The 13,486-nt window shown below is 40.5% G+C and overlaps 1 protein-coding gene across 1 annotated transcript in view; it reads right to left on the bottom strand.

Annotated features, from left to right (window-relative positions):
* The window catches only part of TAFA4 (TAFA chemokine like family member 4), a gene marked incomplete at its 3' end in the record, with an annotated part of 123,256 nt that overhangs the window by 17,463 nt on the left and 92,307 nt on the right, over positions 1-13,486 (bottom strand). Inside the window, exon 3 of the mRNA XM_079712579.1 lies at positions 793-948. Within this exon, the coding sequence (XP_079568705.1) occupies positions 793-948 (156 nt within the window). The remainder of the gene's footprint in view (positions 1-792; positions 949-13,486) is intronic.

Genomic DNA, 13,486 nt, shown 5'->3' with positions numbered 1-13,486 from the left:
TAATTATTGTCGACTGTATGATTCTAGAGATAAGAATGTGTGTGTGTTTTAACTGCTGACCTTTAGAAATGCATCAGATAAGACAGGAAGTGTTCGTTTTCAGGGAGGTTTCACACCGCTGTAGAGAAACTGCTACAAGACTTAACCTCATGCATCTGTCCCCCTGGGAACTGATACTTGTTTCTAACAAGGTGTCTGCTGGAAGGAGCCAGGGGGCATCAAAAGGAATCAATCCCAGGCCTCCACCTACAACCATCAACATTGATTCATTTTTTTTCTAAACCACTGGCACCGTATTCTGCTAGGGGATAGGGAAACAACAAATGAATGATAACCCAAACTATTCTCAGGGAACTTGCTCCAAAGATGTTGTATAAATAGTAAACTAGAAATAAAGAGAATATTAGTCTATAACATCAAACACGAGGTGAGAAAACCAGGTTGCTGACTTTCTGAATAGAGTTTTAGAGGAGGCAGAAAAGCATGTCTAGGGAAGAAACTGCTCCAGTGGGTGATATTTGGAGAGACAGTTGGGCAAGCAGAAATCAAAGCATATCTTCCTGATTGTCCACTAACAGAACTCCTTATTGGTACCTCTTGGGAGACATCATTAATACCCTACTCATTAAGAAATTTGTGGGGTTATATTTATGTTCATTTTTTAAATGACACTGACATAGTTGACGTAGGTGCAGCCCTAGTTTTCTTTGAGTTGCAAAGACAACAAAGTAGGGGGTTCTTTAGTGTTAGCTCCTTTTGCAACATTAGGGAAACTGACCAGAAAGGTCTTACCTTCAACACAAGAAGGCTGAGCCCGAGTTGTGCCAGCAACCTGTCCTGGGAAGCAAGAACACTTGACTGTTTGTGATCGCTCCTCTATGCGGTTCTTGTTACAGCACCTGTGCACTGCGACCACCTCACAGGTCCCTTGCTTGATTTGTTGGTGACCTGGTGGATAACAGGGGAGCAAAACAGACCCAGTGCTGTTAGGAAGAAATGAAAGTACCAAAGATGTGAATGATGCCATGACTACATTTCCCAATTCCATGTATACTACGTTTATGAATCCTTTTTGTTTGTTTTGATGTAAATTTAAACTTATATAAAGGTGGCAAGAATAGTGCAAAAAACTCCTATAAAACTGAGGTATACAGAAATCTGGCTTCCAGGACCTTTAGCCCCTGGTATCACACCAATGGCTATGCTATGTTACTTACATGGCAAAAGAGATTTTGCGGATGTAATTAAGATTATTAATTGGTTAAGTTTAAGAGAGGGAGATTATCCTGGATTATCCATGTAGAGCTAAGGTGATGAGCCCTTCAAAGCAGAGAGATGAAGCAGAAGGTGAATTCAGATTTAAACCATGAGGAGGACTCAAAGCACCATTGCTGGCTTGAAAATGGAGGGGCCAAGAGTCAAGGAAATGGAGACTTCAGTCCTACAACCACAAGGGACTGAATTCTGCCAAAAACCTGGATATGCTTGGAAGCAGCTTCTTCCTCAGGGTCCCCCATAAAGGAAGGCTCTCCTGCGGATACCTTGGTTTTAACCCAGAGAAACCAGCCAAACTGTGCCAGACTTCTCACCTACAGAAACAAGCCGCTAAATTTATGGTAATTTGTCACAGCAACAATAGCAAACTGATATAAGACCTTTTACCTAGATTCCCTAATTGTTAACATGTGACCTCATTTGCTTTATCATTCACTATCTTTCATATATTTTTATGAGCCATTTGAGAGTAAGTTGCAGACATGACACTCCTTCACCCCTAAATACTGTGTATTTCCCAAGAATAAAGACTTTCTCTGACATAATTAACGAATTCAGGACATTTAACATTAATACAATGCTATTAATATAACTGACAATCTACAGTCAAATTTTTCCACTTGTCCCAAAAATGTCCTTTAGAGCCATTTCCCCCCCTGCTCAGGATCCAATGCAGAAGCCTACATTATATTTAGTTCACATTTCTTTAGCCTTCTTTAATTAGAAACTATTCCTCAGCCTTTATCTTTCTTGACCTTGACATTTTTAAAGAATACATGTCAGTTATTTTGTACAATGTTCCTCAGTTTGCATTTGTCTGATGTTTCCTCCTGATTAGAGTCAGGCAATGCACTTTTAGCAGATTACCCCAGAAGTGACACCATGTTCTTCTCAGTGCATCATATCAGGAGGCGCATAATGTCATTTATCCAGCTTTTGGTGCTGTTACTTTTAATCACATGCTTAAGGTGGTGGCTGCCAGGTTTCTCCATTTCTAAAGGTACTATTTTGCCCTTTGTAATTAATAAGCATTTTAAGGGGAAATATATTCAAACTATGTTAACACCCCACTCTTCAAACTGTGACCCACTATTTTTAGCATCCACTGATGACTTCCACCAGAACCAATTATTAATATGATGGTTGCAAAACTGATTCTATATTAATATTCAAATTATCTCAGATCTAGACAGGAGGAGCCCCTTCATACTGGCAGCTGTGTCATTTTGACATATCCCCATTATGCTTTGAGATCTTAACTAACTTTCTGGCTCAAAAGATGTGCCAGATTTTCCCTGCCCTCATCATTTTTCTCCAAGGAGCCCTGATTGTTTTTAGTGGGGCTTCAGATTTAGAAACCAGGACTTTGGCACAAAGGTTTATTCATTGCTACCAGGGAGTGATTTGGGGCTGAGAGGGCAGATAGACCTAGGAAGCGTGTGTGTGTGTGTGTGTGTGTGTGTGTGTGTGTGTGTGTGTGTGCGTGCGTGTACGTGTGTGTGTGTACGTGTGTGTGTGTACGTGTACAGCATAAGTCCACAGTGTTAAGTCCACACTGGCATCTCCAGTTCCATCCTAGCACCACAGGTTCTCACTGCTCTGACCACAATTCTATATTTCTACCTCCCATTGCCAACAAGGATAAAACTGACTTCCATAGTCCTGTAACAAACAGAAAATGGTTTACGTTTAATTTATATTGGAGTCCATTTTATCTGTTAGGAGTCTTTGAACAATGGAAAGTGATCTAAGCTCACTTAAGCCAAAGAGAATTTATTGGAAAATTATCAGGAGATTGTAAAACCAAGAGAGAACTTAGCTTCACACTAAGTGGACCCATTCTCATGGCTGGACTTGAGGAAATGATTCCACTCCATGACTCTGTCGTTCTGTTCAAGGTCATGTCAGCTGTGGCAGCCACCGTCTAAGATGGTCCCTAATGCTCCCTGCCTCCTACTGTCCACACGTTTGTTCAGTCCCTTCCCACATGGTACCAGGGTTGGTCTTTATGACCAATAGCGTGCAGAGGAAATGATGATATGTCACTTCCAAAATTAGGTGGTCACCCTTTCTGTGCCTTTTGGATCACTCACTCAAAGGAAACCATGGGATAAGTGGCCCTATAAAGGGGCCCTTGTGGCAAGGAACTGAAGTCTCTTGCCAACAACCCTGTAAGTGAGCTTCTAGGTATATTCCCTCCTACACCGCACCAGCACTGGTCTGTGTGCCAGTGCCAATAGCACACATTAGAAGTGATGGTTTATCACTTCCACAGTCAGGTTATAAAAGACAGCGGTGCAGTCCCTTGCTTGCTCATCAGTCACTCTGGAGGAAATCACGCTGTGTGCTGCCATGAGTGAGTTTGGAGGTGGATCCTACAGCCCTAGTCAAGGCTTCAAAGACTACAATCCCAGACAACAGCTCAACTGCAATCTAACAACCCTGAGTCTGGACCACCCAGCTAAGCCATTCCCAGATGCCTGCTGCTCAAAGACTGTAAAATAATATATAGTTGACCTGTGAACGATGCAGGAGTTAGAAGCGCTGACCCCACACACCCAGTCGAAAACCTGAGTATAACTTATGGTTGACCCTCCTTACTTGTAGTTATGCATCCATGGATTCAGCCAACCACAGGTCGTGTGCTACTACAGTACATATTTATTGAAGAAAATCATAGTATAGTGGACCTGCACAGTTCAAACCTATGTTGTTCAAGGGCCAACTGTTTGTTGATTGTTTCAAGCATCTAAGGTCGGGGCTAATTTGTTACACAGCAATGGATAACTAATACACCAACTCTGGTTATACCAAGATGGAAAGACTTACCTTTGCTCTGATAAAAAAAAATACAATGGAAACAAGATTGTAGAGGCAATGTTTAGAAATTATTACTGAAAGGCAAGCTTTTCAGGCACCCTTGAGCACCCTCATGATTTTCAGATATACCATTAACATATATATTGTTCTGTGAATTACAAGAAATCTCATCTACTCGTTAAAACAGGTTTCCCCAAGGATTCCCACAGGTTAATGCTTTGCTTGGTTTCTGTTGTTTGGTGTATGTGCTTCGAATAACAAAGCTCCTTTTTAAAATTCTGTATTTCAGATTTTTAATCCATTAAGATAGACCTTCTACAAAGTAACCTCTATATCATGGTGAATTTTTTCTGGCCCTTCCCTGTCATACTATCTTAAATGGTGGAAGCAAAATCCAATTAATGGTGAGAACAAACACTAAGGCAAAGTTTCATTTGTAAAATACATAAAAGCGGAACCAGTACCCAGAGAGTCAAATCGCCAGCATGAGAGAAAGTTTTCTATCCACTACAGAGGAAAACATAAATGTGAAAGGAGTAATTAAAACTATAAACCTAATTAAATGTTCGCAAGAAGAGTGTTGATTTCCCATAGGTAGTTGTGTACAACTGTAAAAAAGTAAATAAGTAAAAAATAAAGAGTAATTACAATGTCGGTAAAGTAGCATGGGACTTTAGCACCAAGTAAGCAGAAAAGTGAGGACTGGGGAGAGTTCGTGGGGAGAGCCTTTCTGTAGTTTCCAATTGCAAATAAGCACTTCAGGTCAAACAGTCCTGGACAGGTAATGAGTAGCCACGAGGGGGAAGGGGGGTGGCTGGGATGAATTCATCCTCAGTCTTCTCTCAGTGACCACCCTCCCTGTTGGCCATCGTCTCAGTTTGCTCAGTGGCCACAACAAACTACCACAGACCGGGTGGCTTCAACAACAGACATTTATTTCTCAGAGTTCTGGAAGCCAGAAATCCAAGATCAAGGTGCTGGCCAATTCACTTCCTGGTGAGAGCTCTTTTCCTGGCTTTAAACAGCCTCCATCTTACCATGTCCTCACATGGCAGAGAGAGAGAGAGAGAGAGCACGTGCTCTGGTGTCTCTTCCTTTTTTTCCTAAGGACACCAGCCCTATTAAATTAGGGCCCACCTTATGACCTCATTTAACCTCTATCACCTCCTCACAGACGCTCTTTCCAAATACAGTCACATTTGGGGGTTCGAGCTTCAACATATGAATTTGGTGGGGGGGGCACAGACACTCAGTCTGTAACAGCCATCATGCCTTAATTAGATTTTTAATGGTCCTAGAACGTCTATAATGAAAGCAGCTCTAAAGTTCATTAAGAAAATAAAAGAAATACGCCTTAGTAACTTCCTAGAATAGTCAAGAAGTGATGTGAACATTCATTAATATTATAGTTTGATTAGAATTTTGTTGCTATTTAGATAACCATCCACAAATGCAAATAGTTTTTTTTTTCCTATTCAATCTTCTCTCTGAATAATCAGCTTGCCTGCTCTAGAATTTTATTCATTTATATAGCACCAACTGTGGTACTTCACTGATTTTTAAGATACATATTTTAACATGTCAGGATGTGTCACAACTGATAACATCTTACCATTATAATTGGCATTGCTTTTCTTTCTTTGAAATACACAAAACAGCAGTATATTTCACAATTGATAGCATCTTAGATTTGATAAAATATGGTAGGTTGCAGGCACTCTTCTAAACTTTCTACAAATATTCTATGTAATCTTTTAAAATGCTACAATACAGGCACTATTTTTATTCCTATTTTACATTTAATAAAATGTCCAGAAATATATTTGCCCAAGTTAACACAACTAGAAAAGAGAAAGAGAAGAGATTCAAACCCAGGCAGTGTCTATGCTCTCACAGCAGAAAGTGTAGTAGCTATGGTAGCTAATATTTCACCAAGTACAGCCAAAATAGTATCTCTACCTCAGCAAGTCACAAGATATGGTTCAGTTTCCCACATAAACATCTTTCCTACTTGATAACAATGTTTGTGTGACTCCATTTAGACAGTCTTTCTACAGATGTGTGTACAGTTGACATGTGACAATAATCTTTGAATAAGGATGTGCCTCGTTTCTCTGTAATCTTTGTTCCTGGCACAGGAGATGGGTTCTCAGAAACAGGTACTTAAAACTGCTGAAGAAATGATGGCAGAAGATAGGGATCCAGTGTGGGTGATGCACAGAAATCACTGATTATACATGCTTGAGCAGCTCACATGTAAACATTGTATTAGTCAGAGTTCTCCAGAGAAAGGGAACCAACAAGATGTGTCCAAGAGTGGACAGATTCATGTTGCAGTAAGAGCTGATGTTTCAGTTTGAGTGCAAAAACAGGAAAAGATACGTCCCAGTTCAAAGCCTGGAAGAATTCTCTCTTATTCAAGGAGAAGGTTAGGCTTTTTGCTCTATTCAGGCCTTCAGCTGATTGGATGAGGCCCACCCACATTAGGGAGGGCAATCTGCTTCACTCAATCTATAGATTTAAATGTTAATCTTATCCAAAACACCCTCACAGAAACACCCAGAATAATGTGTGACTGGGCACCCTGCCAGTCAAGTTGACATATAAATGTAACCATCGTAAACATCATACAGCTATGTAGTATAGTGTTGCTAGATGGAAAAAAAATGAAAGTAGAAAACAGACAAGAAACTAGTGGCTTAGTTATCTAAAAACATACAAAAGGCATGCCTTGTTCAATAAGCCACCAGAAAGTGGCCACTTCAGGTAAATTCACTTAAAACAAAGATGCATTTTCTCTCTTAAACAGCAGGGAACATTTCCGTTGGAGATCTGTCTTGAATACTACAGCTAAATACATATACATAAGACCTGTGCAGTAAGTGAGAAGTTGTAGGTGAAATCTCTCGTTTCTCTTACTTTAGAGCTTCAAGGTGTGAACTGGAGTATATACGAATGAATTATCCAGAAGTGGAGCCAGATTCACTGGACAGAAACTGGCCAAAGAGGGGGGAAAAAGAAAACTTTCCTTTTTTTTCTGTTAACCCTTGTCAGGTTCTGGGCCATTTTCCTTCCAGTTTTCTCTGGGCAGGTAGATGGAAGCGTATTTATTTCTATTTATTTAACCAACACTTTCATACAGTATACTGTGTGGCAGACATTATTCTCAGTGTTCTTGGAGACATATTTTATAAGTGGGGAAGCTTAACACTTCCTTGATTCCTTTCCACACTTCTGAACTTGCAATCAGGTTGTATATGTTCTTTTCAAAAAAGGTGACTTAAAATGAATATTGGCAGAATTGTAAAATTTAAGATGCCTGCTTCCTCACTCACCTGAATAACTGATGTATATAACACTAAAAGAGTTATGACAATCCTTACAAAAAAAATTGATTGCTTTGGGATTGCTACAGAGGATGGATTAACTTTATCTGCTTAAATACATATCTTTTTTTCTTATTAAATATGCTTTTAAACTGAAACCATTTCCACTAAGATCAGGAACAAGACAAGGTTGCCCACTCTCACCACTATTATTCAACATAGTTTTGGAAGTTTTAGCCACAGCAATCAGAAAAGAAGAAGAAATAAAAGGAATCCAAATCAGAATAGAAGAAGTAAAACTGTCACTGTTTGAAAATCAAATGATACTATACATAGAAAATCCTAAAGATGCTACCAGAAAATGACTAGAGCTAATCAATGGATTTGGTAAAGTAGCAGGATACAAAGTTAATGCACAGAAATCTCTTGTATTCCTATACACTAATGATGAAAAATCTGAAGGAGAAATTATGGAAACACTCCCATTTACCATTGCAACAAAAAGAATAAAATACCTAGGGATAAACCTACCTAAGGAGACAAAAGACCTGTATGCAGAAAACTATAAGACACTGATGAAAGAAATTAAAGATGATACAAACAGTTGGAGAGATATACCATGTTCTTGGATTGGAAGAATCAACATTGTGAAAATGACTCTACTACCCAAAGCAATCTACAGATGTAGTGCAATCCCTATCAAACTACCAATGGCGTTTTTCACAGAACTGGAACAAAAAATTTCACAATTTGTATGGAAACACAAAAGACCCCAAAGAGCCAAAACAATCTTGAGAAAGAAAAACAGAGCTGGAGGAATCAGGCTCCCTGACTTTAGACTATATGACAAAGCTACAGTCATTAAGACAGTATGGTACTGGCACAAAAACAGAAATACAAATCAGTGGAACAGGATACAAAGCCCAGAGATAAACCCACTCATATACGGTCACCTTATCTTTGATAAAGGAGGCAGGAATATACAATGGAGAAAAGACAGCCTCTTCAATAAGTGGTGCTGAAAAACTGGACAGCTACATGTAAAAGAATGAAATTAGAATACTCCCTAACACCATATACAAAAATAAATGGATTAAAGACCTAAATGTAAGGTCAGACACTATAAAACTCTTAGAGGAAAACATAGGCAGAACACTCTATGACGTAAATCACAGCAAGATCCTTTTCAACCCACCTCCTAGAGAAATGGAAATAAAAACAAAAATAAACAAACAGGACCTAATGAAACTTAAAAGCTTTTCACAGCAAAAAAAAAAAAAACCAAGACCAAAAGACAACCCTCAGAATGGGAGAAAATATTTGCAAATGAAGCAACCGACAAAGGATTAATCTCCAAAATTTACAAGCAGCTCATGCAGCTCAATATCAAAAAAAACAAACAACCCAATCCAAAAATGGGCAAAAGACCTAAATCAACATTTCTCCCAACAAGGTATACAGATTGCCAACAAACACATGAAAGGATGCTCAACATCACTAATCATTAGAGAAATGCAAATCAAAACTACAATGAGGTGTTACCTCACACCGGTCAGAATGGCCATCATCAAAAATCTACGAACAATAAATGCTGGAGAGGGTGTGGAGAAAAGGGAACCCTCTTGCACTGTTGGTGGGAATGTACATTGATACAGCCACTATGGAAAACAGTATGGAGCTTCCTTAAAAAACTAAAGATAGAACTATCATATGACCCATCAATCCCACTACTGGGCATATACACTGAGAAAGCCATAATTCAAAAAGAGTCATGTACCAAAATGTTCATTGCAGCTCTATTTACAATAGCCAGGACATGGAAGCAACCTAAGTGTCCATCAACAGATGAATGGATAAAGAAGATGTGGCACATATATACAATGGAATATTACTCAGCCATAAAAAGAAACGACATTGAGTTATTTGTAGTGAGGTGGATGGACCTAGAGTCTGTCATACAGAGTGAAGTAAGTCAGAAAGAGAAAAACAAATACCATATGCTAACACATATATATGGAGTCTAAGAAAAACAAAAAAGGTTCTAAAGAATCTAGGGGCAGGACAGGAATAAAGACGCAGACGTAGAGAATGGACTTCAGGACACGGGCAGGGGGAAGGGTAAGCTGGGACGAAGTGAGACAGTGGCATGGACATATATACACTACCAAATGTAAAATAGATAGCTAGTGGGAAGCAGCCACGTAGCACAGGGAGACCAGCTCGGTGCTTTGTGACCACCTAGAGGGGTGGGATTGGGAGGATGGGAGAGAGACGCAAGAGGGAGGAGATATGGGGATATATGAATACGTATAGCTGATTCACTTTGTTATACAGCAGAAACTAACACAACAGTGTAAAGCAATTATACTCCAATAAAGATGTTAAAATTTTTTGTTTTTTTTTTGTTTGTTTGTTTTTTTGCATTACGTGGGCTTCTCACTGCTGTGGCCTCTCCCGTTGCGGAGCACAGGCTCTGGATGCGCAGGCCCAGCAGCCATGGCTCACGGGCCTAGCCGCTCCGCGGCATGTGGGATCTTCCCAGACCGGGGCACGAACCCGTGTCCCCTGCATCGGCAGGCGGACTCTCAACCACTGCGCCACCAGGGAAGCCCAAAAATTTTTGTTTTTAATAAATAAATAAATATGCTTTTAAGAAAAGTTGCAAACAGCAGGGTAAATAACTATTTGTCCCAGTGCAGTCAGGGCTTTCCCACTGTAAAGGAGGTAAAATATAAAACCACATTTGCAGTAAAAGGTCTTCGGCTGAAACTACTTGAAAGCTGACGGAGAGACAGAAGGCATCAGATTAGGGTGACTTTTTCTTTATCCTATTATTTCCCTTGAATCCTTTTCCTTTTGTTTAAATCCTTTGTTCCCTTTCTCCTCCAGCCCAGCACAAGAAAATACACCCTCAGAGAGAAGTATCACACTCCAGTGATCTTAGAAGGCATTTATTTGATTTGAGTGGGGTATTCTCTATGGCATTCTCAGCCTCCCCCCTTCATGGAAGCAGAACAGAGGAAACAAAAGGCTGAAAACAAGATTTCATGAAATGAAAGCAGAGAATGAGGCCGTGGCTAGTCACCTGCCTTTGGGAAACATGCCCAGTATTCCTAGTTGTGCTTCCCTTATAATTCTCAACTTTCTTCCCCTATCCCAGCTCCAACTTGGCTTTTTGTCAAAAGGAGAGACATCACATAAGTTAAGATTATGGTAGCCATGGGACCATCAGCTGGACAAACATGGTAACTTAGCTGTGCAGACAAATATCCTCTGAGCCCCTACCATGCGCCAGGCCCTCTGCTGGGGTTGAGGACACAGTAGTAAAAAAGAGAGATGCTTCTGGCCTCAACAAGTAGAGATACCAAATGGAAATATCTAACGATTCTCCTAAGGTGGAAATGGAATTCTTCCCTGTTGGTAACCAAGGGGAGGGCCCTGGACTTGGAGTCAGAATTGCTGAACTGGAATGCCAGCTTCCCCACTTGGAGAATTCCACTGAGTAATTCAATCTCATTTTTCTGATACACAACTAGTACATTATCTATCACACATGATGGTTATGAAGTTCCAATTAAAGTGCTTAATGAATGAAAAGTGTTTAATCGTGATTAATACTGACACCATAGATGTTGAATAAATGACTTTGGGTTTTTTGTTTACATATTTATTCAATAAATATTCGTTGAGCACTTGCTTTGTGCCAGACACATGGAAATGTAACACTGAACAAAACAGGACAAAAAAACCCTCTTCCTCAAGAGTCTTTCATATTTTTGTGATGAAAGAAACACAAAGCATGAAAAATGGAATTTAAAACAGGGAGGGCCTAAGAAACTAACACGTCAGTGTGAAATCAAAGCAGGTGAGAGACCATTACTTGCAGATATCTGAGGGAAAGAGGCCCTTTACCCGGAGCTATGTGAGAGGAGGGAAGATTAGTAGGAGATGATGTTTGAAAGATAACACAGGGTGAATGGGCAGGTTACCCAGAGCCTCCTGGGTCACCGTGAGGCTCACAACCGGATGGGAAGCCCCTGGGAAGTCTGAACTTAGGATGACCGGATATGACAAATATTTGTAAAGGATCTACTGTAATGAGCACAGACTAACGAGGAACAAGGATGCAAGCAGGGACACAGCTCCTGTCACCATAACCCAGGGAGAGGTGATGATGGCTTGGTCCAGGTGGTAGCAGTGGAGATGTAAGACAAGGTGGCATTCTGGATATATTTAGAAGGCAGAGGTGACAGGATGTGTTGATGGGTTAAATGTACGATGTGAGAGGAGGACAGGAGTCGATGCAGACTCTGAGGTTGTTGCCTTCAACAACGACAAGGGTGGGGCTGACTCTTAAATAAAAGAGGGCAAACCAGGAGCTTGCTTGTTAGGTGTTAGGTTCCTAACTGAAGAATGTCAAAGAGGCAGTTAGACGTCTGAGTCTGGAGTTTAAGAGAGAAGGCTGGTTTCAAGCTAGACATCTGTTCATCATTAGAATATGTGGATGGTATTTAAAGCCAACAGACTGGGTAAAAATCCCCAAGGAAATAACTGTAGCTGGAGAATTTTTTTAAAGGTTCATTTCAATGCTAAGAGTTTAGGAGAAGAGAAGCAGTGGCCAGGGGCCTAAGCAAAGAACCAAGGAGGAATGTGGGATACTCTGCAAGCCCAAGGGACAAAGGTTTCAAGGATAAGGGAGTGGTCATGTTAACTGCTGTTCTGAGTTCAAGTAAGATGAGGACCCCTGGACACTGCAGTATTCAGGTCAGGGGTGGCCTTCACAAGAAAAGTATCAGAAAAACAGTGGAGGCAAATCATGACTGGAATGGGTTTCAGAGAAAGCATACAGTGAGAAATTGGAGACAATAATTATAGCTAGAAATTGTGGTGTAAAGGAAGAAGAGAAATGAGACTGTATAGGGTATATATACAGATGTTAGCAATCTTTTTTTTAAGATATGAGAATGTACAGCAAACATGTATGCTGTTGGGAAAAATCTGATAGAGAGGGAAAGTTGCTAGAGAGATGTCCAAGTAGGTAGGAGGTAATGGGTGGAACCTAAATAAAGAGGCAGGCATTTGATAGGAGCACAGACAGTTCATTTCTAACCCTCCTCTTCCCAATTTTCTGTGTGCCACCCTTGTGCTGGATGGTCTATGTGGAAGCTGTGTTAATTGCTATGTGAGTATTCATTAACATCATCAGAATAAAAAAATATGCCTAGTCACACATAAAACTAGTCCCCACTCGGGGCCTCCCTGGTGGCGCAGTGGTTGAGAGTCCGCCTGCCAATGCAGGGGACACGGGTTCGTGCCCTGGTCCGGGAAGATCCCACATGCCACAGAGCAGCTGGGCCTGTGAGTCATAGCCGCTGAGTCTGCACGTTCGGAGCCTGTGCTCCACAACAGGAGAGGCCACAACAGTGAGAGGCCTGCGTACCGCAAAAAAAAAAAACAAAAAAAAAAACTAGTCCCCACTCAACACAAGGGACTGTCCTGTCAAGGCTGTCAGTGAGCCTCTCAGCGACGGTCCAAAACATCCTATGATGCAAATGTTACAAAGGATGAAGAATTTCATAAGGTCATTGAAAGTGACATAGTAGAGCTGCTTGAATACCACCCAAAGCCATTCACTGAGAATATGGAAGATTTAGCCCAATAATTAAAGAGGAGAAAATCACCTGAAAAGACTTCACAAAAGAGAATGGCTGAAGTGGCAAAGGGCTAAAGAGCAGCTCATGGGGAAATTGGGGAAGCTTCTGAATGCTTTTGTAGACAGTTGTGATCATGCGGCAAAAGGCAATGATAAAAGATAATCCATTACACTATGTTACAATTTTTCCCTGAAAAGCCATATCTAATCCAGTCTAAGAATTATATCCCAACTACCTTTTCCTTTCCTGCCTAAGACCTTCCACCTGCACTCAAAAAATACAACTTTCCTCCAGAAAAATTTCCCATCTACCTGGAACACTGTCTTTGTGGGGAAAACTATTTTTATCCTATTCTTATAGATATTACAAATACAATTTTTCAATAACTGATTAAAAGTCAAAACAATAATA

This window comes from Hyperoodon ampullatus (assembly GCF_949752795.1).
Source record: "Hyperoodon ampullatus genome assembly, chromosome: 10".
NCBI lineage: Eukaryota > Metazoa > Chordata > Mammalia > Artiodactyla > Ziphiidae > Hyperoodon > Hyperoodon ampullatus.
The sequence above is the reverse complement of the archived record's forward strand: the minus strand, read 5'-3'. Positions and strand labels throughout refer to the sequence as shown.